At 43.2% G+C, this 27,814-nt stretch overlaps 1 protein-coding gene and 1 pseudogene across 2 annotated transcripts; both read left to right on the top strand.

Annotated features, from left to right (window-relative positions):
• The first annotated feature begins 12,401 nt into the window (after positions 1-12,401).
• Positions 12,402-19,675, top strand: LOC134481935 (disks large homolog 5-like). 2 transcript variants are annotated; one of them, XM_063274752.1, is made up of 5 exons: positions 12,402-12,604; positions 13,346-13,508; positions 14,642-14,773; positions 15,231-15,407; positions 19,080-19,675. In XM_063274752.1, the coding sequence occupies exons 1-5, from the start codon at positions 12,454-12,456 to the stop codon at positions 19,162-19,164; spliced, it is 708 nt and encodes a 235-aa protein (XP_063130822.1). In that variant the 5' UTR covers positions 12,402-12,453; the 3' UTR covers positions 19,165-19,675. The 2 variants fall into 2 exon arrangements, with proteins under 2 accessions (XP_063130822.1, XP_063130823.1); XM_063274753.1 differs by lacking the exon at positions 15,231-15,407 and having other exon boundaries at positions 12,408-12,604.
• A 7,712-nt stretch (positions 19,676-27,387) lies between these two features.
• LOC134482072 (glutaredoxin-1-like) lies at positions 27,388-27,814 on the top strand (annotated as a pseudogene).

Below are 27,814 nucleotides of genomic sequence, written 5' to 3'. Positions count from 1 at the left end.
AGAACAAATAAGTGTAATAAAAGCTGCAAGGGTAAAAGTACTGGTAACATACACAGTCAGTCCTCCCATGAGAATCACACATTACTTCTCGCTACAGACTCTAAAAGCCAGAAGAGCCTGGATAGATGCACTGAAGACTAAGAGACCAGACTAATAAAGTTGGAATTTAGTTGACCCAAGTGCCTCTCTTCTTTTATCACATACGATATTATTAGATACTTCCTAAAATTGCCTTCAGAGCTTCTTTGAGGAAGCCTGAGGAGCTTAAGACCTCTGATAAAGTATTTTGTACAAAAGCACCTGCTTGCTTTTTCCTTATTTCTACTACAGCAGGATGGAGGCAAAGTTTTTTGCAAACTACTTTTAATAAGTAGCCCACATCATAGTTAATGGAAGAGAAAAAATATTAGGATATGGGGGAAGAGGACCTGTTCAGCAATAGTTCTTCAGGAAGGAGCTTGTTTTTCTTTGGCAGCAGTTCAGGACAACAGCAAGCAGCAAACCTGACTCCGGAGGGGATTTCACAGGGAGAAAAGCAGGAGTGTGGTGGAAACATTGTGGCAGCGGCTGTGCAGACTCAGGAGCTCCTGCTCAAGCTGCAACAAGGCACCCTGTGCTCTGAAGCACAGCAGCTTAGCCAGTTAGCTGGAGACCTGGCTCTCCCACTGCCCGCCTTACCTGGAATCCGCACAGGATACAAGAGGACAAACAACTGTGCCCAAGCTGAGCAGGCAGCGCAAAAGCACCTGTGAAGGACTTGCAGGCACCACCTTAGTCAGCTTCATCAGAGCAGAGAGTCTAAAGTCTTTTCCTCCTTCAAGCATGGCACCACAGCCCATTTTCTTTCATTCCCTGCCTTTATTTTGATGGCTTCTACTTCCCTTCATAAGTTTGTCATTTAGTTTCTTTTCTCTATCTTTTTGTTTCTTTGTTTCCTTCTTTCAACTAAAATAAAGGACCAGCAATTTGATATTTCTAACCTAATATTTGTTGTGGTTTATGCCATGCATACTTGCACATTAAAAACATTTTTTCTTACATTTGCCTCACATTAATCGGACTCATTAGCTTAGCTCAATCTCGGTTCTTGGGTTTTCTGTGGTGAGTGAATGTTGGGGTGACCTCATTCCCAACTCCTGATCCTTGTGCCTCTAAAATCAAATGCTTAGGAATTTTCAAAGTTTTCTTTGCCTGTGGATATGTGTGGGTGTCTGTGCACATATGTGCCACAATTTTCAGTTCATGTTTCTTCTAGGAGTCCCAGGTATTGAACTCAGATAATCATACTAGTGCAGCAAGTTCTTTACCTGCTGAGTACCTTGCTGCTATTGCACAAGAGGGTGTGTGTGTGTGTGTCTAATTTTCATATATGCATATACCATATATTGTGCTTATCTCTGCCTCTCAATACTATTGTCCTTCCTTTCCTCACCTCTTCTATCATTTCTTTTTATCCCTCTGGACAGTTTCTCTTTGTTCACATCAGTTTAAAATGTAGGAACACACACACACACCGTTTGAAACCAAATTAAAATGAAAAAATAAAAATATGCAGTCTTTTTGATCAGTACTCCTTAGCAATAGCTTTTCTTTGATTTTTTATACAATTGATATATAATAATTAATGGGCAATCAGCTTGAAATTTTCCCTTAATGATTATATCCTTGGAATTTTCATAAATGTTTCATGAATGTTATACTATCTACAGATAAAAATGTCAACTTTTACTTCCTACAGTGACAGGCCTTAAATTATCACCTTCCTCCATTCTGACCACCGCAGTCTGCTGTCTATAAGGGCGATCACCACTTAGTGCTCAGTGAAAGGGGAACAGAAGAGTGGTGTTGTTCTGACCCCTTCTGGCCAATGGCCCTTATGTGTTTGTCCTGAAGAAATGTGGATATGTTTTGCTAGGTATTGGGTGCCACCTTGTGGAAGTGAGAATTTAGTGCACCTGAGCGATGTCTCCTCCCACAGTTGCCTTGGCTGGAGGAGACCTGAATCAGCCCAGTCACAAGCACTCCTCTCTCAAAAGAAACCCAACCTCAGCTTTAAAGGAAACGGACACTTAATTTCCAGTGATATTGGTGCACATCCATCACTCTGGCATAAGTCCAAAGGACTTTCAGAAAAATGAAAGGGCACTTAGCACCATTAGAAAATTCATGCCAGAGTCTTCTGTCTAGTCCAATGGAACAATGCCTCGAAATACCCAGCCATGCTGTGAGTAATCTAAGGTGATAGCATATTTCATAACGCCCTAGTAGGCACTTAATTGCTTGTTTGTGGTTTTAGGACACAAAGAAGAAAGTGCCTTTCATGGTGGTGGTCCACTGTTACTTCAAGAGTTCAAGCAGGAGGGCAGAGGCAGGGAGTAGAACATCCTTGTTTACATAGATAGTTCCATGCTAAATACAAACAAAAAGATCTTGGATTACAAATACAAAACTCAAAATGAACATGTCATTGCAGATGTGTGTCCCTTCTGAGTGCACAGGTTAAAATCAAACTTTATCATACCAAGAGAACATTCATAAGGAAATTGCTGGAGACACCAGGCAGATTAGAATAGAAGTAATGGTGCCGGAGAGGTGGTTCCACAGTTAATACTGGCTACTGTTCCAGAGGTCGGAGTTCAATTCCCAGTAACCACACAGTGGCTCACAAACATCAATAGTGAGATCTGGCGCCCTCTTCTGGTCGGCAAGCATGCATGCAGACAGAAAGCTGTATACGTCATAAATCTTAAACAAACTAAAATAAAAGTAAATAGGTTTGGAAAGGTCTGTGTGTTTTATGTAAAAAGTGCAACTACATCTACTGCTATCCTGCATAGATATCCAGTGTCCTGCAGTGTCCTTCTATTTCTGATAGTTCACCCATCACTTCAATATCTGTGACCAGTGTTACTTATGAAATACTTCATCTAAGTTATAAATGTACCATTGTCATTCAAGCCTGGAAATATTAACCCTTTGAAGGAATGTATAAAGAGTTTTAGTCAGTATGTTGCCACAGGATCCGTCAGGGGTTGGAGAGATAGTTCAGGGATTAAGAGCACCAACTGCTCTCCCAGAGATCCTGAGTTCAAATCCCAACAACCACATGGCTACTTACAGCCCTCTGGTATGGGATCTGACGCCCTCTTCTGGTGTGTTTGAAGATAGCTACAATGTACTCACACAAGTAAAAATTAAATATTAAAAAAAAAGGAAAAATGTGACCTCTCAGGATAATCTGGCAGACGTGACCATCATGGACTTGCTGGGTGAAGCAGGGTGGCCTTGATCCTACAGGAATCTACCTACTTCTTTATCCCAAGTACTGAAATTGGCACTTTGAGTCACTATGCCCAGTTGTGAAGAGTCCTTTCGTGGTTGTGGTGAGCAACTTTGCTTATCATTTCCCTTCAGCCAATTCTTTCTATGTAAATGAGACCATGTCTGTAGTGTCTGGTTTCAGGTGAATTCTGATTGGCTGTGTGATTCTGACATTTTTGTGGCTCCAGTTGACTAAAGAGGAACCCATCCACGTTTTTCTAGGTCTCTGAGTGTTTTTACCTCTTTTAAAAATATTAATCAATCATGCTTACTTAAACTATTGTTTATCAGAAATTTTTAATGGGAATTTAAAAGAAATCAGTAAACAACCAAATCGATTTTCCTATTCTAGCCATATAAGCCAGCTGGACTTTGTAAGAAAAATGATCTAAAGCATCAGTGTCAAGGACTACAGAAAACTGCCACCCACAGGTAAACTGCCACAGAAAAGTGACTACAGCACGGCTCTGTCACTCATACCAGACAACCCAGAATAAATACCTGGGGCTTCAGCACTTTGTCTGAGTCACTGTCATTGCCCACTTCACTATTGTTCTTCCCGTCACGGTGCACATTGTTCCTGCTGCTTCCATTTGAAGAAATTGCCTCATTTTACCTGATGAAGAAGAAAGAGAAAATCCTGGGACTCTTCATACTGGACGTCCAGAAAGAGTTCTATTTCCTGAGCATTCACTGTACTGGGTTATATTAACCAAGTAGGCATGTTCTCCTTCTGTCGTTCCTTCCTTTCTTCTTTCTTCCTTCCTTTTGCTAAAGCATCGAATTAAAAAGACAGGGAAATATCTACTGAATATGTACCAGTGTGCACTATTCAGGAAGACACTTTAGACCTCGCTTGCCTTTAGAAGTCCTTAGGTAGACATTATGTTCAGTGCCTCTGTGAAAGTAGAGTTTCAAGGATCAACTCTGGCTTTGCCTTCTAAGGTCAAGTCTGTGCTCTCTCGTGATGGGGAAAGTTAATGACAGAAATTGTCTTATGGGAGGTGAAGACTGATACAAACATTATCCCTACGGAATTAGCAGGGATTGGGCTGGTGCTGTAAGTCTGTTATTTCATCTACTCTTCCACTTAGGCCTGTGCACGCAGGATGGTTTGACACACAACTGACAAAAGAACCGAGTCAGTGGAAGGATTGACCATTTCACATTTCTGAAGGGTTGTTTGACTGAGTAGGAATTAGGCATTTTATTCATTTCTTTACTTTGTAGTCCAGGAGTAGAACAGGAACCAAAAGAGGAGAGGGGTATATGTTCCCTCGAAAATGTGCATCAATAATTCAGTAGGCACACCTAAGAGTTAATGAGATCTTGACTCAGGAAATATTCAGGCAAAGGTTGCCCTGTGTGGGCCAGTGAGATATCTCCATGGGTAAAGTGCTCGTCAGGCTCACAGAAGAACCTCAGTTCAGTGTGTACAACCCATGTCAAAAGCCAGGTACATATACACATGGCCAATATCAGAGAAGGAGTGATAAAGACATTTTGGTGGCCAAGTCTTCTTATCAACTTCCAAGCCAGTGAAAGACTTCATCTCATAAAGCACTGTGGACAATAGCTACTATGAAAAAAATACCATAAGTTGATAGTCTCCATTTTCACATAAATATATAGATACATAAATACACAAACATACCCAAAGAAACAAACAGACACACATAAACACACACACAGAATGCACAAAGACACACACACACACACACACACACAAACACACACACCACCCAAGTCATCATATTCCTTAGTAATTCTGTCCAGAGCAGAGTGGTTATAGGGATAGAAGAAAGTACAATTCCGAGCAATTCCAACTGAATATCATGTAATGCATATTTATGAAATACGTATTTCACGGTATTTTAGGATTCAAGTACATTATACTATCTATCCTTTATTTTCAAAAGTATCGAAAGTTATGAAGAGAATTCAGGCCTAGTATCAGACTTGGGGCCATCAGAATCAGAACAGGTTGCTGATTGAAACTTTCTTTTATTACAACTATTTCCTAATGTCACATAGGAAAACCAGCTTCAGCCAGAAATGCCTTTAGCTACCACATGCATCTGAATCTCACCCTGGGAAAACCATGAGAATCCATAAGAGAATGTGTGTGGCTCTTTGATGTCCAGCTTTCCTGTAGGTCTCTTCTGGCTTGCACGGATACCACTCCTTGATTCCTCCCTCTAAATGGCCATGCTACCTTCTTGTCTTTGCTCTGCTGATGATCATTGACAATTTGAGGAAGGTTAAAAAGTGCCTAGTGTGTTAGTGAAGCACGCCTTTGAATGTCACTCTGAGGGGTTTTGGGGAGAGAATCGACGTAAAACTCACTCTGAATGGTGGTAACACCATAACTCTCAGGCCAGGTGCCTGCACTAAATGGCACAGAGAGGAAGCTAAGAGCTAGAATTTCCCTATTTCTGCTCCCTGCTCCACCCACATGGAAAGAGTCTCATTCACATCCTGCCAGCCAGTCCACTTCTACCAACTGCACCTCTCACGGCTACACTCACCCCTTCTAGGATGGAGTCTATGCTTCCCGACTCTGAGCCAATGGAACCCTCCTTTCTTAAAATGCTTCTGTGACAGAACGGAAAACACGACCAGTGCAGTCACTGCTTCCTTCTGCCCTTTGCAGTCTCCTCCCACCTGGCTCCCTCACAGCCTTTCCAGTCCAATGTGTCTCCAAGAAAACAGGCTAAAGATGTCACCTTAATTCTCCTTTGACTTGTCTCTGGAAAGAGCCTTTTGCTACATCAGCCCAGGTAGAAGAGTGAAAGAGGAAAAAGAGAAGAGAAGACAGTAGATGGCCTAGGCAAGGGATAACTGAAGTTCTCCTTGTAACACAAGCTACTTCCCAAGATATTACCATTAATCCAGTTTCTGTGTCAATATGGCCCCCAAAACCTAATCACCTATCATTAGAGCACATTTGCTGACACACTTTTATTGCAGTTCAATTTCTAATACATGACTTTTGAAAACACATCTAAAAGTGGGGTGGGCTTTTCCAGCTGGATTCATGACCTCTTCTCTCCCACTCAGCACCCATACTCAAATCACCTGTGATATCTTGTTTCCTAAACACAGGTGTGGCTGTCTCTTTTACTTTTCCCCATGGGATAGTTTAGTTAGAATGACCTTACCGCACCAGCCCATCAATTACTGGCCTTCTAGCTTTAATGACTTAGGAAAATTTTTGTTTGTTGATAATGGAAATCGCCCGCTGTATAAAGTCATTTGCTCCTGCTCTCAAACAGAGGAAAAGAAAGAGAGAGAAGGTCTGCCTGCTAGGCATAGTCAAGGTAAGTCAAGGCCCGTGGGCAGATTTTTCAGCCTGCTGAGGTATGGAACCTTAAGAGAAGGTGTACCTGAGGCTTAAAATTCTATTGACCTTGGTGGAAAAAATGGAGAAGTTTGGGGAACGGGAACGAATGCATTGTTTATTTTAACAATTTGTTCCTGTCAGCTTGTGGTTATGCTTCCCACAGTGCTATAGTAAAACAGGGCTTTGAGAATTACGCTTGTTGTTGCCTTGTACCCACCAGCAGCCCTTTCATAACAGTGTCTTTCCTCTTCTTTTGGCCTTTCCTATTATGATCCTCATCTGCCCCTCAGAGGACCTTTCCACTTCCTACCAGTCAGTCCACCAAAGTAGGGCCATTCCGTTTCAGGAAACTGGAATTTCTGAAAAGCCCACTGAATCTGGAAGGCAATGTACCCCAGGATATGTCCTGCAGCTCAGAGTAAGATGTTGCAAAAAGAGGAAAACTGACTGATCTCCCACTTTGTGCTTTCAAACAGAACAAATACTTAAAAACTTAGTTTCTCCCTCCGCCCCATTACAGAATCCGATTTCAGCCCTGCACACTGTGCTCTCTTGGATCCGTGGATGCTAAGCTGCAGGTTCTGGAGATGCCAACCCCTCAGATGAATTCAATGTCTGCTCAACTCAGTCCATTCATTCACAGTTCCTGGAGTCATTGTGTCCACGGACCCAGACACCCATCGCCGATCGAGAGTATTCCACGCAGGGGATCGAGTTCCAGCAAGCAGAAGGATCTTCAGTCACAGAGCACATTGCTGAACTTACCTGACAAGCTGGACAGAACTAAGAGGTTAGTGAGAAACAAGTGTGTGTGAATACCATCCTATGTCGCCATCTGCTGGGCAAATTCAGAATTACATCCTATTACCTTACTTTGGAGTCAGAGGCTTCCTTCTAGCCTCTCATGTGCCTCTGTTCAAGTCACAGATGCAGATATTCACAGCCAACCATTGGACTAAGCCTGGGGACCACAATGAAAGAGTTAGGGGAAAGCCTGAAGGAGATGAAGGGGATTGGAACCCAATATGAAGAACAACAATATCAATTAACTGGAGCCTTCAGAGTTCCTCGGGACTAAACTACCAACTAAAGAGGATATATGGTCCCGGCCATGGCTCCTGATACATATAGTGTAGAGCACGTGTAGCAACAACTGGTTCATCTGACATCTCTGGGAAGGGAGGCAACTGGCCCTGTAGAAACTTGATGTCCCAGAGAAGGGGGATGCTAGAGGGGTGAAGTGGAAGTGGGTAGGTAGGTGGAGGAGTGCCCTCTTAGAACAAAGAGGATTGGGAGGGTATGGGGGTTCAAAGTGGAGAGACCAATGATGGGGATGACATTTGAAATGTAAACAAATAAAATGACTACTGTATAATAGATGGTAACAGATGTCTCCATAAGGACTAGATATTCATTATCTGAAACAGGTTCATTGAAAGTCAAAATCCATAATTGTTGTGACTTACTTATTATTGAAATTTCACATAGATGAACCCAATCAACATTTAACTTCTCTCCTTGCACCTATAATAAATCATTAGTTACCTTTATAAAACAATTTAAAAAGCAGTTAGGGTTTCTACTCTCTTAGGCTTCGATACAGTGCCTCATTTTAGCTGTCCCTCTCTATGTTCCCTCCATTGCTGCCCTCTCCCTGTCTCTTCACATTTCACATTCCTATCCCTGACACTGTCCCTCAGCAATCCATGAGTGAACTTGTACTTCCCTAAATGAGGACAGTCTGGCCCACGTCCCTAGACCCTCACACTAAACTGATCATACAGTTACACAGATTGAAGAATTAACAGCTAACATCCACATTTAAGTGAATATGTATCCCATTTGTCTTTTTCAGTCTAGATTACCTCATCCAGAATGACTTTTACTAGATCCATTCATTGTCCTGCATATTGCATGCTTCCTTTTGCCTTTTGTAATTGTTAAGCAGCAATGCAGTGTGTAAATGCACCACGTTTTCTTTATGCATTCATCCGTTAAGGGACAACTTAAATATTTCCAAATTCTAAGTATTATAAACGAGCTTCACTGAACATGGTTGAGCAAAGGTCTCTATTCTAGGATGAATCAACATCTGGACATGAGACCTGGAGTTGTATCTTAAGGTATAACAATTTTCACCTTCCTGAAGAACCGTCGTACTGATTTCAGAAGTTGTTGTAGAAGTTTGCCTTTTCACCAGGAGAATATGAATGTTCCCCTTGCTCCATAACCCAGTCAGCTTGAGTTGTCACACGTGTTATTAACCTTAGTCATACTGGCTAATATGAAAAGTGATCTCAGAGTAATTTTGATTTGCATTTGTGTGATGTACAAGAATGATGAATATTTCTTATGAATTTCTCAGTCATTTGAGTTTTTTCTATTATGAATGTTATGCTTAGATATGTAGCACATTTTAATTATTTTTCTTGATATATAGTGTTTTCATTTTTCAAATATATTTTTATATTAGCCTGTTGGGCCCTACCTTGGAGTGTTTCCCTTCCCCCTCACTGTGCCTTTCAGCCAAAAGTTGTTTACACCCTTGGCAGCTGCTCTCAGCCCCTGATTTGGGGCCAGGACTTGTCACAATGCAGATTTCTCCTGTTTTCCTATTTTCCTGGTTGGGGATTTTCACCTGCTTTATTGTTTTTCCACAGCTTTTGCCTCTGGTATATAAGGAGATCTCAGTAAAGCCTGGACAGCATTCTTTTAACACGAATGACCCCAGTGTGTGTTTCTTCTTAACTCTTATAGGCCTATGCCCGGTACTGAGTGTCCTGATGACACAGGCATCATCAAATGGAGGTCGCACGAAGATTGGGAAAGAGAGGACAACCTGACGAGATGGTCCCAGGAAACCGGCCAGTGAAGGAGGGACACATTGGGGAAAATGGGCCAGGAAAGGTCCCAGTGAACAGGATACAGAAGCACCGTGGGAATTGAAAGCACATGCAAAGAAAAATAAAGATTTGGGGTAGTGGTGAGTAAACCTTGTAAAAAGGGACAAGGTAATAATGGTAAAATGTTTCTTTGTGTGTGTTCTTTTAGAGTTATGCTACAATCTAGAGAAGCAAAGTCAATTCTCATAGATGCTTTTAGTCTTTGGACCCTGATTAGAGACAGTTTACACCCTAGATAAGAGAGAAAATGCTTTGAGAAAAGCATTCCTCCCAGACGCTCCACAGATGCTTTGGCAAAAGAAGGAAAATGAGATTAAGCTTTTTAAGAGCTCTCCTAGGGACATCCTGCCGCCTTGCTGGTTCCTATTGGAGAAGTGTTTATTTCTGGTTCTGGGTCCTTCAAGTAGGGTATCTGGGTCCTTTTAGTGGGACACCATTTGCTCCTTCCTCTATGTCTATTGTCTGTCCTTGGTGTACCAAGCTGTCCATGGATGTCAATTTATGTCTGGGTTTTGCTTCTCGTTGCTTGAATGTTTTATGTTTCATGTTTAAAAGAAAAAATGGTGAAAACTTTAAATGCTGGTTGATTCCCACCTTGATTTAGTTTTAAGTCCTTTCAAGAAAGGAACAAATAGGGGTTGGGGATTTAGCTCAGTGGTAGAGCGCTTGCCTAGGAAGCGCAAGGCCCTGGGTTCGGTCCCCAGCTCCGAAAAAAAGAACCAAAAAAAAAAAAAAAAGAAAGGAACAAATAAACAAAAACAGTTTCAATTGACCTTTGGAGCCCTGCATCCTAGATAACTGGTTATCTCTGGTGTTAACTGTCATGTGTGTCTCTGACTGGATCCGGCCTCAAAAGAGGAATGTAGCTAGGAGCCTAGGTCTTTCCACTGGGGAAGCTCCCCAGGGGGCTGGCTAAATGTCTACACTAGCTGGCCTTAAAGGTGCCAGCAGCTTCAAAGCTTCTATGGTAAGGGAGCTGATGTCTGATTCTCTTAGAGAAATCTGTGACTGTGATTATTGGAATCAACAGGTAACAAGGTGCTTCTTTTAAAATGACAGCTAAAAAAGTAAGAATGGTGTTTGATCTAAATACTAAAGATATGTGTACTCACTTCATTTTTTTGTTTTAAATGTATAATACGCTTTACATGTCTTAGCTATAGGTGATTGGCTTTTAAGTTATTGGTTATGGTTGAAAATTTGTAACATTGGTAATAGAGAGTTGGCTTAAAAAAGGAGTCATTCTAGACAACACGTGGCATGAGCCAACCCAGGGAAACAGGTCTAGATTGGGATAATATTTTAATATATTTCTTATCATGGAAACTGGACTAATAAAAGAATTTAGGGCAATGTCTCTTTGCTGAGGTATTAGAGCCTGCACCATCGTTCCTTCATATGCAAGGCTTGGCCGCCATACTTTATAGCATGAGGAATGGACTTGGTGTTCTGGAGAGACTGGATTTTGGAGGATAGATAGTTTGGTGGAGGGTGAGTTTTGCTTTCCAAAGTTATGGCTGTGCTCTGGTGTTAGGAGGGAAACTTGAAGATTGTGGCTAATGATTGCTAGTGTTACATTGACTACAGTTTACAGTCTGATCCCAGACAGACTCGGGATTCTAACTCACACATATTTGTGCTTAAGAAAAAGTCAAACAGGTGGAGACTGTGACAAGGGATGATGGGGCTATGGAACTTATAAGAGCATTACAGCCCGGTTGCTTACTGCAACTGCTATTTCAAGAAATACATATAGAATGATTATAGATTTAAGAGATTGTTTTTATGCTGTTTCTTGCACTCTTGGGTTGTTGTGAAATATTTCATTTCTTGTGTTTCCTTGGGTTTTGTTTGACTTGCCCATACATTTGTATGTCTTTTTGAAAGAAAAATGTATTTATTTTTATTTATTTTGGTGAATTGTTCTTTGTATGACTTTTGTCTGTGGTTCCTCTGAATGCAGTTCCGTCGGTGGCCAGAGGAGGGCATCAGATACCGAGTTATAAATGATAGTTAAGCACCCTGTAGGTCCTCTGAGTGAAGCCAGCAGGTTGTCCAGGTCCAACTCTAGTTGTAGCTCCCTGTGCACCATGATGTGCTATAGCTTCTCTGCTTCCTCCTGCTCTTCCTTGGCCAGCAGCACCTCTGCATTCTGCCCCTCCATGGCTCTCGCTTGGGTCTCAGTTCCCTCACTTTTGGGGATTTTAAATTTTAAGAATGGACAGAAAGATTACAATTTGATGTTTGCCCTATACCTGAGAAGCTTTTTGCCAGGAAAAGGGAGTTTCCATTGCACAAAATGGGATGGTAAGGCCAAGATTTCAGGAAAAACATGGGTGAATATATTGAAACCATGACCCCTCTCAAGGCACACTCCATGAAACAACATTCTCCAACTAGCATACATTTAAAGGTGTAGGAAAAAAATATTGGCCTCTGGGGAACAGTAAAAATTGTGGCAAATGGATTATATGTCACATGCATGGACCCTGGGTTTATACATTTCAGGAAGAAGAATATCCCTCATCCACGGTCTTTAGATCTTTGGCTGTTAACAAGGATGTTCTATCCATTTCAAGGCCTGATACAACTCTCCCTCTCCTCAGCAACTGCGTTGTAATGAAGCAGTGAGAACTCTGAAGCTCTGGAAGGAGAGTGTGCGAATGGGTGTCCCTGGCTCAAAAGTGAGTCTCTGGAAAAGCCACTGCAGAACCTGGTCAGTCTGGGTGGAGGTAGTTAGCAAGTAAGCTATGGCATTTCCCACTGACATCACCGGTAGTGTCTTCCCAGGAAATTCTCTTGTATCCAGGAGACACTAGAATCTTCTGTGATGTCACCAGTGTTGTGGTGACACCAACTGCCTGAGCGATTTCCCTTCAGTTTCTAATGGGTTTCCGAGGAGGCATGTTCTCCAGGATCCTCAGTCTCTTTCAGAGGGACAATCATATCCATGCAGGCACCAGACCAAGGCAGAGGGAGGCCAGCCTTCCATCACGTTGGAGAACAAGACGAATGGAAAGATCCTTGAAGAGGTCAAGTGAGTACTGGGCAGGGCAAGGGGAGCTTCCTGGAGGAGGTTGGCTTGAGGTGGTCCTTCCAGGAGTAGGACGTATGATTTAGAGCCTCAGTCTTCCTAAATGGCTGACCCAGACTCAACAATTTCTGATCATTAGTTTGACAGAAAACCAAGAACTGTTATATGTCAAGGGGCTTTCCTTGGATCTCTTTAACATCATGGGCAGTGTCAAAGAATACCAGGATGAGCCTCTGTAAGAATAACAAAGTGTCTCTCTCAGGATCGGCTGTTGAAGCACTTCATTCTCAGCAGTGTCCTGTAGATTACGTGGGTAATAGATGCCAAGAGGGATACTCTCCTGGTCATATATCAAGGTCTCAGTCACTTTGTCCTTGAACACACAGACTAGGGATTCAAGATGTTAAGCAGCTTGGACTCAAGGACTTACCTGCTTCACATCAGACATTAGCTGAGAATGTCCTCCAATTCTTCTTGTTTAGGCCAGCTTTAGAATTTCAGTGCCAGAGGAATGGCTTTAGGAGGTGTAGTCTATATCTATGATGGCATGTGTCATCCTATGGCTATGATGGTGGGAACAGGGTCCTAGCTGAGTTCAGCTTAAAGATAGCTTTCTTGCTCTGTCAGGGATTCACTGTATCTGTAGAACTGTTTATCCTCAGACTTCTGTTTTAGACTAAGCATAGTTTTCCTTGACACTGTGTCCACATATATGCCTGTTCCTTGGTGTTTATCTACCTACAGAGTCTGATCAGAAGGCATCGTCCCAACCCTCCATGACACCTGTTGAGGAGGAGAGAATGAAGCGTCTGGAGAACCTCAAAATTGCTCTCCACAAGATGCAAAAGGAGAGAGATGAACTCAGGAGAATCCTGGCGGATTACCCGGGAAAGAATTTAAATGACAGGTAGTCACAATGCAACTTCTGTTATATCCACATTTCCTCACATCACAGTAGGCTACAACTCCAGGGTGTCCTCATGGTCAAAATCACTTTCCTGATTGCATCAGAATGTGAAGTTCAGATGGGAATGGGATGGTGGCACAGGCTATTTTGATTCCTACAAATGTAAATCATAGCCTGTGGCCTGAATCACAGTCTGGGAATGAGGGTATAGTGTGTGAGCTCTCATTGTGTGGTATAAGTAGCCTGAACAGGTGTTGGCTTGTGGGAATTTCTAGGTGCTCTGATTATGACCAATCATTGTTGTAATTGACGTGGAGGTGCTTTGGGTTCAGTAGGTCCTGTGAAGAGCTGGAGAAGCCCAATCCCACTTGGTGCCTCACAGTGTGTGACTGGACTGACAACAGGGGATCATTGGTGTTCTCTGATTTTATTCATTGTATTTGGAGATAATGCCACATCCTTGTATTTAATTGGCATTCTAATTGTATTTGAGAGAGAGAGAGTGTGTGTGTGTGTTTTGTGTGAGTTTGTGTGTGTGTATGCATGTGTGAGTGTGTTTGTGTGTATCACTTAAGATCTGGGTATTCTATGTACTGATTTGGACTAAGAATTATCCTGTGTCAATTTTCATGGCATGATGATGATGAGGGTGAGAGCCTCACTGTGATCAGTAGAACATTTCACATCTGCTCAGGTGGACGCACATGGGAATCTCCTGGTGCGTGTTATAAATTCTTTTCCCAGTAAATACTGTTCATGTTCCTTTGGGTTTTCATGTAGCAATAGATTGTATGATTGAGAATTGTTACCTAAGAATAGGAGAATAGTCTTCATGGGCTTAAGTTGGAGCCTGGATCGTGGCACAGGGTCCTCGAATGTTCTTGGCAAGCTTGTCAATTCCTTCAAACTCTCTCAGGGAGCTCAAGGAAATCAGCTCCCTCCTTTTGTTTGCTGGCACTGCTGTCCCTGTGTCCATAATAATAAACTTATAAATACCAAATGGACCCAGTACCAAGAAGCAAGGGCGTGGCATGTCCTAGGCTGGGGTAGTTCAGGATTCAGTCTGAATTCATGTAATACTTGAATCCTTCATTCATAATGCTATTTCATCCTTGGACCATGCCTTACCACAGGAACAACTTTGAGTCTGAGATGCTCACGATGCAGCACCAGGAAGTGATGACCGACATGAAGAAAATGAGCGAGCAGGTCAATAGAGCTTTGGTCAAATGTACACACCTTACACTGGAAAATGACTGGTACTGGTGAGTAACTTACAAGGCTGTGACCCCAGCACAAGGCACAGCATGTGTCAGCCCATTCTTATGTTTGAAGTAAAGTGAGGATCAGGCTTTATAGTGTTTGAAGCAGACCAGGAAGCCTGTGTCTAAGGAAGGCTCTAGGACACACAGGACACAGAAAGATTGCCCTCAAGCGACATTCTAATAAAATGGACAAATAAGCACACATAGGGATTAAGTCCTCTTCTGGGAAAAACTTGAATCAATGGTGTCAGGTTTTTGAGAAGTGCCCTGAGTCTTCTGGAATGTGGCTCTTTTCTCCATTTGACCTGTCTCTAGGTGATGCTCCATGGCTACTGTGGACTTGGAGTATAATCTGGGGCTCTCTTTGGATCAGGACCCTAGAAGGAGTAATGGACTTGGAGACGTGGGAGGAAGTTGGAGACTGGCTGGGATTCACCATTTTTTCTTTGTGTCTCAGCCGCAGCTTCTGCCCCCTCCTAACTGAGTTGTTTGAGCTGAAGAACAATGCCCAGAGAGCACAGAATGAGAACAGGGAGCTTCTATGGGAACAGATTGCACTGGAAGAGTCCATTAAGGAAACAACAAGGATCTGTGGGGAAGCCAGTATGAAAATCCGCATAACAAGCAGCCTCAGGTAGATGAATGAAGCATCAAGGGCAGGTTTTCCTGATATCTAAGCATAAACCACGTCAAACCAGTTCAACCTTCTCCACCTTATCCAGACACTCTCCTAGTTCTCATCCAGTTGTTCATCTCTTTGACCATTTACTAAACGTTCTGTGATGTTAGCTTCATGCAAGAAACTGGAGGATTGACAACCAAATCCTCCTGCTCAACTAGAAAATGCATTTCCTTAAGGGGGATCTGTTGATCACACACTGCACACTTACATGCCATTATGCTAGAGGGATGCCATGAGGTAGCCGTCTTTGTAGTGCACAGAACTGATTAGAGTTCAGTTCAATTGCCAAAAGAATGGTTCTCATTGTCAATCATGATGGGGCTTGTGGACTTTCTCTCCTTTTCCCCGTACATTGAAAATGGTCCCTTCTGCCTGTCCAAATCGTGGTTTCTAGTGACAGAGCTTGAGAAGCAGTTTGTCAGTCCTGTTCTATGTCAGTGTTTTAGTGTTCTTTCCTGTGGCTTATGTCCTGGAGCTGACTGGATGAACAGGGATGTAGGAAAGACTTCTCTCAGGGTGAGGGTTTGTGTGAGATATGTGAGGATTAGAGGGAAATTTTTCTCCAACTCCCTCAACCTAGTGTGCCCAAGAAGTGCATTCCCTACACAGGTTTACTCTATAAGGGATGGAGAGCAGTGTCTAAGCTCTCACTTGACACATTTCCTTTGCCTAATCTGCATTCAACAACTGTTCTTCCAGCATGATGGCCTCCCCATTCTTTTCTGCTTCTCACTTATGATTTCTGTTCTCTCTCTTCTCTCTCTCTCTCTCTCTCTCTCTCTCTCTCTCTCTCTCTCTCTCTCTCTCTCCCTCACCCCGGCCTCTCTCTCACTCTGTGTGTGTGCGTGTGTGTGTGTGTGTGTGTGTGTGTGTGTGTGTGTGTGTGTGTTTGTCTGTGGGCACAGATGTGTGAGCATATTTATTGCTATGGTGCATATTGAACATTGGGAGTTTTAAGTGTTTGTGGTATGGGTGCTTATATATAGAAGTGTGTGTATATGTGTGTATTTGTGCATGTGTGTGTGTGTGTATGAGAGAGAGTGTGTGTGAACTCATCTAGTTTCTGAACACAGACACATATATTTATATATGTTGTATTAGTCTATATGAACATATATAGAACCATGTTAAAGTATATATATATATATATATATATATATGTATATATATGGAGAGAGAGAGAGAGAGAGAGAGAGAGAGAGAGAGAGAGAGAGAGAGAGAGGAGACACAATTTTTCCAATTAGTTTTAAACTGTTCTTAATGGGATTTTGATTACTATTAAAATTATTACACTGGGGAAACTATTCATCAACATTGACAATATTTGGAGAAAAACTCAGGAATGGGGTACAGGGATGTGAGGAGAGGCTGCTGTGTGATATTCATGTACCTGAGTGTGGAAACTGCTGACTCAGGGCTCTTCTGCCTCCTTTGCTCTCGGTGTATAGTAACACTGGAAGGTCATGTGCTTGTTGTCTCTACTCAACATCCTGGTTATGTTAATCGTTACCTGGCACCACTTTCTCTCCAGAATCGCCTAAACTTGGTTGAATACACCTTGGCTTTGGAGTTTGGCCTGGAATTTGTTAATTGAAAGATTAATTTGCTTAGAGTTGAATCTGCAAGCAGAAGATGTCCAGGAGTTATGCTGAGGTGGAATCACATCTTTGCCTCAGACAGAAACTTAGGCCCAAAATAGTCGACAGCACTCACCCTGTGTTGTGTTGTGGCAATCTTAACCATTGTTATTCAAAATCATTTGATCTGAGTGAAAATCATCTGTAAGGAGGGTTTAGAACAGTGATGACCCTCAGACATTGCTGGAGGTGTCAAATGGGTAGCCCTGTGAGAAACCATGTACAACTCTTGTGAAAGTTCAACCTTTGACACAGCGATTCCAGAACAAGAAGTCGGTGTGAGCAGAGAAACTGTGGCACATTAGTGTTGTAGTGGTTCACCTCACAGCAGCCATGAAGCAAAATTATCCAGATGTCCATCAATCAGAAAGGGAAAAGGTACAATGTTGTCCAGCCCTTCCATGGACTGTGGCTGAGTTTGATTATACCTGCCAGCATTTGGCTTTGAATTAGCCTTCTCTTACTCGAATTATATCTGATAGCATCCCATTACAAGTTTTACCTTGGATTGTGGTTATGGAGATTTCCTAGCTGTTTGTGCTGGTAATTTGTTTCCCCTGTCAGGTACTGTATGGTAAAGGGACCTCATATTGAAAAATGCAGCTCACTTTGCATGCACTGGGAAACAGTGAGCAGAGGGCAGAAGAGGCTCACCTGCCCCCACCCAGTGCTCTGTTGCCTGAAATCAGCCTCCTGTGCACAGCCTTGTGAACTTGCTAAGGAGGCTTGGCTAACAGGCCTAGATGTCACATTTCTAATTTCTGATTTTCAGGGGAATACACTTTATTGGCTGAGCTGTCTTTAGGCTATGCTCACTGTGTACTTACCCCATTCCAGGTTTTTTTTTTTTTTCTTATGCCACAATAGTAGACTGGGTGATCTCTTCTATTGCCATTAACTGGGAAACCAACCACGTTCTGCAAAATACTCTGCTTGTATGTGTGAACAAATATATTTGGGTGAGTTCAAAAGTGTGTATTTCTGGGTGTCTGTCTGTCTGTGTCTGTATACATGCCTGTCTCCATGGACAATATAATCTTCTAACGACCAGGATGAGGAGAGCATGGAGGAAAGTCTGCAGGACCCCCTGAATCAGAAAAAACTGGTTACTGAGGAAAAGGCCTTGTGTGAGAAGATGCAGCATCATTTCAGTGTCACTGAGACGGTTTGAAAGCACAGGATGAAAGGACCCAAGTAGATTCCCTGTACTTATAAACTGTCTTATTGGGTGTGTGACTTTCTCCATAGTTCTCAGCATCTGTCAGCTAGGAGCAGCTCAGAATATTATTCTTGTGCATTTAAAAGAAATTCCGTCCATGAAGTGTATGTGATCCATAGAGATTCTGGCTACTGTGTACTGATCCCTCCAGTCTGAGCTCTCTTGTATTATCTGAGCCCAGTGCCTTTAAGTCTCCCCATAAATAGTTTTACGATACCCATAAACAGAGGAGTGTATAGTTTATTTTCTGCATGAGAATCTCCTTTAGAGTTCAATGCTTAGTCTTGGCAAGATTTCCATGCACCATATTCTTGCCAAATATAATATCACTTCGGTGTGCATGTACTTCTTGAGATATTGTTTCTCTGGGTCTTTGCAGACATTGAGGTTGTCAGGTGGACCCCAGGCATATTCCTGCACTGGAGGAATAATAATAGTCTTCATTGCAGACATGGCCAAGCTTCCAAGGCCTTCCTATTGTTTTCTAGGTTGTTCATATCTCTCCTCAAATGACATTTAGACATTGTTACATAATATTAAAATATAATATATATGAACGATTAGAATTATCTGCTTTTCACTGTTCAATTTTTAGCAGTTTTAAAAGCTGAGAAAATATGCAGGCCTGTGGGATCTCTTACCCTTCTCTCTTGGGCATGAGTTAATGGCCTCAGATGAAAGATCATCCTGCATTATCCTGCTGAATTGTGCTGCTGTGTATGGGATAAGTGACATGGCAGGTCCTCACCAGGTCTTTTCCACCCCTAGGTCTGAACACTGCAGCAGAAGCTTTCCCAGGGCCCAGACCAGGACTACAGCTCTCAGAGACAGGACTGTCCACCAGGAGCACTGAGGGTGCAAAGATTGACACCACCTCCCGCATCTCAGTCCTTGTAACCATACCAATCTTGGGCTAAATTTGAAAGACCTTGAGATGTGGCCTGGAACATGCCTCACGTTTAACCTTTTGATGACTTGTCCACCAACAACCAACTACACTGAATGAGGCGTCTACATGCCTCTTGAAGAGATTTTTACCATCTTACCTGCCGTTCTGCTGTGTTTGCAAGGCCAGCAACAGGCTGGAGTTATATGTTGAAAAATCAGCAGGAATTGAATGCTGACTAATTTACTTGTTATATTTAGTTTTTAGTTTGAAATTTGGTTGTTTTATGCATTTGGTTTTATTTGTTTACATTTGAAGTTTTGTTATTTATTTGTTAACATTAGATTTTTAATTAATATGCTATATTCTTAAGGCTATATACATTGAACTCATTGACTCCCTACTTTAAAATTTTCTTGAATAAATTAATGTTTGTCTATAAATAAAAATGTGACCTTTAATCCCTAACTCACAAGACCGTCCTGAGTCGTGTGTGGTTCTTCCTCCTGTAACAGCACAAGTGTAAGGCAAGAGTGGTTTTCTGCAAGTCTCATGCAGCTTAGGCTTCACCATCAGTTCACAGCCAGCCAGAGCTGCACAGGAAACTGTGCTCTTGATGTAGACAGTGTGTCGTGCTCTGTGGAACCCACCTTCATGATGAAAAATATCCTTGCTTTATCCTGGGGCTCACAAATTTGGCTTCCTTTATAATGACAGACAAAGGAGAAACACAGAAGTATTTCTCTAATACCTTAGAGGAAATAAAACCATTCAGTAGGGGAATATAAAAAGCGATCAGGACACACGGAGCTGTATGCCTCTGCATTCCTTGTAATATAGCATCGGTTATTACTGCAGATTTATTGAATTCCAGCAATTTTGGAGGAACGATATTTTTAAAATTTTTTATTATATATATCTCTTTACTTACATTTCAAACGTTATTCCCCATCCTTGTTTCCTTCCTTAAGCACCCATTCCCTTCCCTCTCCCTTCCCCATATGTGTATCCCCCTATACATCCCCCTTATTGTTCACCCATATTCCCCTGCACTGCCCCTGGAACATTTTCTCTATTGTTTTTGTTGGTTTGTTTGTTGTTATTCTTTTTCTCCCATTTTTATTAAATTGGGCATTTCTTATTTACATTTCAAATGTTATTCCTTTTCCCGGTTTCCTGTGCATCAGCCCCCTAACCCCTCCTCTTCCCGTTCTAAATGGGTGTCCCCCCCCCACCCTACCCCCGTTACTGCCCTCTCCAAAATTCCCTTCACTGTGGGTTCAACCTTGGTAGTACCAAAGGCTTCCCCTTCCAGTGTTGCCCCAACAATGCTATTTACTGCTACCTATGGAGGGTCAGTCCATGTGTAGTCTTTGGGCAGTGGTTTGGTCCCTGGAAGCTCTGGTTGGTTTTTATGGGGTTGCAAGCCCCTTCAGCTCCTTCAGTCCTTTCCCTAGTTCCTCCAATGGGTGTCCCGTTCTCAGTTCAGTGGTTTCCTTCTGGCAGTTGACTCTGTATTTGACATGTTCTGGCTGTGTATTTCAGGAGAGATCTATATCTGGTACATGTCAGCATGCACTTCTTAGCTTCATCCCTCTTATCTAGTTTTGGTGGACATAGATAGATAGATAGATAGATAGATAGATAGATAGATAGATAGATAGATAGAAAGATAGGTGTGGACCACATGTGGGGCAGGCTCTGAATGGCGTTCCTTCATTCTCTGCTCTAAAATTTGCCTCCCTATCCCCTCCTGTGGATATTTTTGTTCCCCCTTTAAAGAAGGAGGCTTCACTCCTTCTTTAAAGGGGGAACAAGAATACCCTTGGCAGGGAAGAGAGAGGCAAAGATTAAAACAGAGACTGATGGAACACCCATTCAGAGCCTGCCCCACATGTGGCCCATATATATACAGCCACCCAATTAGACAAGATGGATGAAGCAAAGAAGTGCAGACTGACAGGAGCCGGATGTAGATCGCTCCTGAGAGACACAGCCAGAATACAGCAAATACAGAGGCGAATGCCAGCAGCAAACCACTGAACTGAGAATAGGACCCCCGTTGAAGGAATCAGAGAAAGAACTGGAAGAGCTTGAAGGGGCTCGAGACCCCATATGAACAACAATGCCAAGCAACCAGAGCTTCCAGGGACTAAAGACTAAATAACTTCCAATACCTAAAGACTATACATGGACTGACCCTGGACTCTGACCTCATAGGTAGCAATGAATATTCTAGTAAGAGCACCAGTGGAAGGGGAAGCCCTGGGTCCTGCTAAGACTGAACCCCCAGTGAACTAGACTGTTGGGGGGAGGGCAGCAATGGGGGGAGGGTTGGGAGGGGAACACCCATAAAGAAGGGGAGGGGGGAGGGGGATGTTTGCCCGGAAACCCGGAAAGGGAATAACACTCGAAATGAATATAAGAAATACTCAAATTAATAAAAAAAAATGGAGTGAAGCATCCACATTTCAGTCATCCTTCTTGAGTTTTATGTGGTCTGTGCCTTAGATCTTGTGTATTTCGAGTATAACCAAGAGGTGAGGATGCAAAAGAATCAAATGGATAGCTTGACGCCAGAGGTTGGTGGTGAACACCAGAGGGAAAGATCATTCTTCCAGAAATAATTGGCAGGTTTCTGGTAACTCACCTTTACCAGACTACTTGTTTGGGTCCACAGAACTCTCTCAGTTGCCATCAGCAAGGTATGTTATACCCACATACACTGGACAGTGTAGAAGGAGATGTCAAAGCCAGATGCCACATTTACACCTATGTAAATAAAAAACAGAGATCATTTACCCATAAAGGATTGCATACAGGTAGCCAACGCTATAATAAATTATGGGAACCTGAATTAACTGACACATGGCCTCCTAGAATAAGATAAAAGTACCTGCTTGTTTTATTGATACCTTTTCTGGGTGAGTAGAAACTCACTACATCAGACTGAAACTGATCATAGAGCAACTAGAAAGCTCTGCTAGGAACTTTCCCCCTAATTTTGCCACTCACTAGGAATGCTGCCATATAATAGCCCAGCTCTCACAGCCAAAGCCTGTAAATAACAGTCAAAGATGTATGCATAGTTTGGAGTCTTTGTTGTGCAGAATTCTGGGCAGGTGGAAATAATGAACAAGACGTTAAAGGAAACACTATGGAAACTCTCATTAGAGTCCAGGAAGGGTGGAAAGGCTCTTTTCTTATTTTGGGCCTGCTGTACTCCATACAAGGAGGGATTGAACCATATGATATTATGTTTACAATACACCCCCCCCATGGCTTCTAAGTCTTAGAGATCAGCACTTGGCAGAATTCTTCAACTATTTTATTCTTGAAATCCTGTCCGTCCAGTTCTCTGTAAAGTCTATTACTTTGACTATCAGAGAGACCCAGTAAACCTCTAAATCTATCAACAATATCCCCTAATTTGGACCTGGTGGTAGTGAAACTGCATGAGCCAAGTGGGCATCGAAAAGGACAATGAAAGCAATTTACAAGGACCTACGTGGCGATGTTTTACACTCTTACAGTTATGAGGTTAGGTGGAATTTTAACATGGATTCCTTACAACTAGGTCAAGAAGGTAGAAGCCACAGATGACAAGGCCAAATAGACTCCCTCCAGAACTTCTGGACCTATTAACGTTGAGCTTTCACCTGACCTCAAGCCCTTCCACTCCCTGCCCAACCTCCTGGATCTTATGTTTGGCATGAATACAGGGTCATGGTCCAAACTCTAACACCCTCAGGCCTGTCCCTGGGAACTCAGGAAGGTGGACACTAGAGAAGTGACGTCTAATGGAACTGCAGAGGACCAATCTCCGTCCACGTTGTCCTTTGCTCACTGATATCTGGTTATTTTTTGGAGAAAGGATTTGGAAGTTTATCATTTGAAGTAGGTGCACAACATTTAAAGTTTTATATTCACTGTATAACTGGGTTCACTATGTTACCAAGATCATTGCAACAGAGGGATGCAAAACAGAGACTTTGTGAGTACACATCCATGAATATGTGTAAAGAAAGACACCTTGGAAGGAATGCACAATAAGAAAATGAAATCAATATCCAATAAATTAAAGGTCTGGAGGGAAATACTGGCTTTTGGGAAACCAGGAAAACCTAGGAAATTGGAATGTATGTCACAGGACTGGATCTGGGAATAAAATTATTATCCAGAAGAATCTTCCACCCCGTGTCCCTTGATGTTTTCTCCCCATGCCAGGCCCCTGACGCAATCTGCCCTTTCAGAGCAGGTAACTACTAATGAAGCAAAGAGAAATCTCTAGCTTTAGAGGGAGGAGACATGGAAAGGGTTCCATTGTGTCACTGGAGAGCCTCCTGGAGATGGCACCTCAGAATCTGGTCACCATAAGGAAAGCTGGTTAGCAGGAGGCCCTGGCAGTTCCCGGTGACGTCGTCAGTAGACCCTTCCCTGAACAATCTCTTGTATCCAGGAGAGCCCTGGCATCTTCTGTGGTGTCACAAGTGTTGTGGTGGCACCAACTGCCTGTGGGATATTCCTTCAGTGCCTCTATGGTTCACTGATTGACCTGTTGTCCAGGCTAAGCAGGCCATTTGTGAGAAAGAACAAAGAGCATGAAGAGATGAGAGTTGGGGAGAAGGAAGATGCCCTTCTGTCTTGTCGTATAAAAGGAAGAAATAAATGGTCCTTGGGAAAGCTCAGTGACCTCTGGGCAAAGGGTGAGGAGGTTCCTTGAGGAGAGAGCCTTGAGCTGAGGCTTCCAGGTATGGAAATCTGGAGCTGGGAGCATATAAGAAGCAGCTGGACTTCCCTGCTTGTTATGGTTCCTGGAAGTCAGAGCCTTTACATCATTAATTTCTCTATTTCAGAAGCCAGTTGTTGGGAAGGACACCACTGTTTTCCTGAGACATTATGCCTTTTACTCCTTTTACTTAGAAGACAAAGGTCCTTAGGAAGAAGGGAGAGACTAGTGTCGTATCCTCGGCTCAGAGCTGACTCTTCCCCCTTTGGATTGGTTCAGTTTGTGTCTGACACTCATATCTGGGAGAGAGAAGACTTCTAGATGAGACCTCATCATCTCTGGCTTTCCACTAGAGTTATTCTGACTACCATTCCCTGATAGTGGTCCCCTTAGATTTCTGAGTCAACACGTGTGAGTGTCATGCAGTTTTCTAGTGCAGTGAAGAACTGTTAGTCAGTGAACCAGAACCAGGACTGGCTCCTTCCTGACTTCTCTAGGTGTCCTGAGCAGTAAGTGGGTGCACTAAACGATCATGTTCTACCAATACAAGGCATCTATTACTACAGTCCTGGGGTCTAGAGAGATCGATCTGTGATTCTGGGCATCACCACAGCAAATGAGTGCTGATGGAGTTTGTATTTTCATCCTGGCTTTGTACCTACAGACTACGGTGTTCTGAAGCCAAGTTCCATCCTGTGCAGCTGTGAATATGCCTGAGGAGGCTGTCTCCTTGGTTTTCTGAAGCATTGCTAAGGGAGCCAGAGGAAATCAGCTCCCCCTGCTCAACAGAGCTCTGGGGATGTTGACATTCTCAGCTTCAGCTACATATTAAGCTAGGTCAAAAGATCACCTGTCAGGTCCATTCTTAAATACCCTTCAGGGTGCTAGGGGTGGACTATAATGAAGTAGTATGCAGGAGAGGCGCTTGCCCTCTGGTGCTACAAAGCAGTGTGTGTGAGAAACACCTGAACTCTTCTATTACAGATCAGAGAGATGAGCTGCGATCACATTCAATAGACTGTGTACATTCCTGGGCTTTGGCTTTGACCATGCAGGTCTGTTGTTTCTCACTGCATTGTTCATGTGGCCAAGGTGTGGGAAAGCCCCACTCACAATTGTTTCCCATCCTCTATCCTAGGGTCTTAGAGTTTAGCACAACACTTCACCTCTTATCTTCTAGATCCACTGTCCTAACTTTACTTCAACATGCACATCTCTATTATCCTTGCACCGTGTGTGTGTGTGTGTGTGTGTGTGTGTGTGTGTGTGTGTGTGTGTGTGCGTGTGTGTATGGTTAGTTTGCATACAACTTTAGGGAAACCTTGCCACTGAATTCCTCTAGGAGTCTATATAAGTAATCTGTAAACTGTGGATGGGGCAAAATCCAAATGCTCTCCCGCAACGTGGCCTTCTAGAAAGAGTAGCATAAACTGCAATAAAAGGATATACTTGAAAGTAAAACTTGGAGGAAATGCCCTGGCATATCTACATTGTCACTGTGAACTGTGACATTGCTCTCTTGGCTTCTGTGCCCAGACATGAGGGCTCTGAAGCTATGCTGCATCCTGTGGAACTGTGAATGAGCTTGTGTCACACGAAGCATGTGAATGCAGTGAGAAGACAGTAGGAGGACATTGTGACACTGCCCTCCCAATGGAGACATGGAAGTGTTGACAATCACAGTGGGTGAGTCTCAAGCTGCACTTTGAGACCCAGCAAGGCTACGTTTCACCTATCAGCTCACTTCCTGCACATCCACCACAGGCCAAGGGCAGGCTCAGATGAAGCCCTGTTGAAGACAGGTGCTGTCCCTTGTGAGCTGCGTCTCAGGGTATGCGGAAGACCATTCAGCCTCCTGTGATGTGGGACATCAGAGTAGTAAGAGGCAGACAGAGGGGACAGTTCTGTGTTTGTTTTCTTGGCTACCATAACTACATCTTCCAGGCTAAGGATTTGCTCATGGAAGTCTGCTGTGTCACTTTTCTAAAGGCCAAGCTGTCTGAAGTCTCAATAACACAACTGGCTCCAGGCTGCTTTCTCAGTCACTAGGATTTTCACGCAGTCCTTCGTACCTTGTCTTCTAGAACCACAAATTCTTTTCTGGCTTCATATGTACAAGGCATATTTTCTCACTCTTGCCCCGACCCGCAGGGCAGTCGACCAGGGTCTGGGGTCCACCTAGGAGAGAATGGGGGACAAGAGACACATAGAACGGACAGCAAGTCAAGAAGTCTGATCAAGCTGACAATTTTTAATTTTTCTCAGGCTGAAGATATACTGGTAGAAGCAAAATGTGGGGAGGGGTTGGGTGACCAGAAAGAATGGGCCTGGCTTGATAACCAGGATATTGGCCAGGTAAATCGGCCAAGCGGGGGAACAGCAGGGTGGGTTGCTTAGTGACCTGACCATCAGTGCCTGACCACCGGTACTCAGTGATCTGACACCTAGATTTATGCTATCTATTGAATTTATGTAGAGCTGCAGGTGCTGCTTTGATCTAACCTAAGGCTATTGTTTTTTGTTCTATCATAAGGCTAAAATATAATGCTTTTTAGCCTGAAGAATATTGCTTATTATTCCAGCATAAGGCTAGAACACAATTGCTTTTTAACTTGAAGGCTGCTTTCGCCATCTTGAGGCTGCTCCCAACACACTCTCTCTTACTAGAGACCAGTAGGAACACATATATTGGACAGTCGTGATTATTGTCTAAACTGCTGGTGTCCATGTACGGCATTAGTGGGTACAGCATCATATCTCAGCATCTCTTACTGTAAGGGTTGGAGCAGAACTCCCACATCTCATCCTGCGTGACGATGTAGATTAGACCCATCAGATTAAATAAAGAATTGAAAAACTCTCCTGGGGGTGAGGTGGTAAGGAAATCATGTTGCCGTCCCATAAATGCACTGCTATGAGCAAGCTTCAGACACCCTCAGGGATGCAGCCTGCAGCAGAGACCACAGGCCTTTGGTGGAGAATGATTCAGTTCAAAAAGGGGAAGAGAGAAGGATGGTTGATATTGTTCCAGTAGATCTCACTGCCTATAAAAAGAGTTTCTTCCAGATCAGTGAATGGTTCTTGTAAAGCAGCTCCTGGACTGGACTACTGAGACCAACTATGAGCCCTCCAGACTGGCCTTTCCAACCAACAGACAAAAGTATCCACTCTGCGAATGATACATAGATACATACACAGAATACCAGGAAGGATACAGAGTTTCTTCAGTTCCATGATTGAGGGATTCAGCAGGAGAGATGGCTCAGCAGATAAAGGTAAACGTTGCCAACTCCCTACACCTGAGCTCCTTCCCTAGGACCTACATGATTGAAGGAAAGAACAAACCTCTCACACCTTGTCCTCAGATTTTTATGTAGTTTGGTTTTCCGGTCTTGGTCCACAGAAGCAAAGACATCAGGTTTTCCAATTCCATTTGACACGGGACCAGTACCTTCAACCGAATGTTCCTTCCTGGAAAGCTGCAGCCTGTCAGCGTGGCTCAGTGGTTTGTGAACTGCAAGTTCCCATCTGGGAAGGTGGTCGTGTTCATCCAGCACACCTGCCCCTATTGCAGAAAGACCCAAGAAATCCTCAGTCAACTGCCTTTCAAACATGGTCTTCTGGAATCTGTGAACATCACAGCCACTAACAACACCAATGAGATTCAAGATTAATTACAACAGCTCACTGGATGGAGAACAGTTCCTCAGGTTTTCATAGGTAAAGAAAGACTGCATAGGCAGACGCAGCGATCTGATCTCCATGCAACAGAATGGGGAGCTGATGACCTGACTGGAGGAGATTTGAGCTCTGCAGTTAGGAAAGGGATGCAGGCAGAGCCCATGCCAAGAGCCATCATTCAGCCATTCTGACGGCCAGTGCCCCTGA

The sequence above is a fragment of the Rattus norvegicus genome, chromosome 15 (genome assembly GCF_036323735.1).
Source record: "Rattus norvegicus strain BN/NHsdMcwi chromosome 15, GRCr8, whole genome shotgun sequence".
NCBI lineage: Eukaryota > Metazoa > Chordata > Mammalia > Rodentia > Muridae > Rattus > Rattus norvegicus.
Note: the sequence above shows the minus strand (reverse complement) of the source record. Positions and strands in the feature narration are given on the sequence as shown.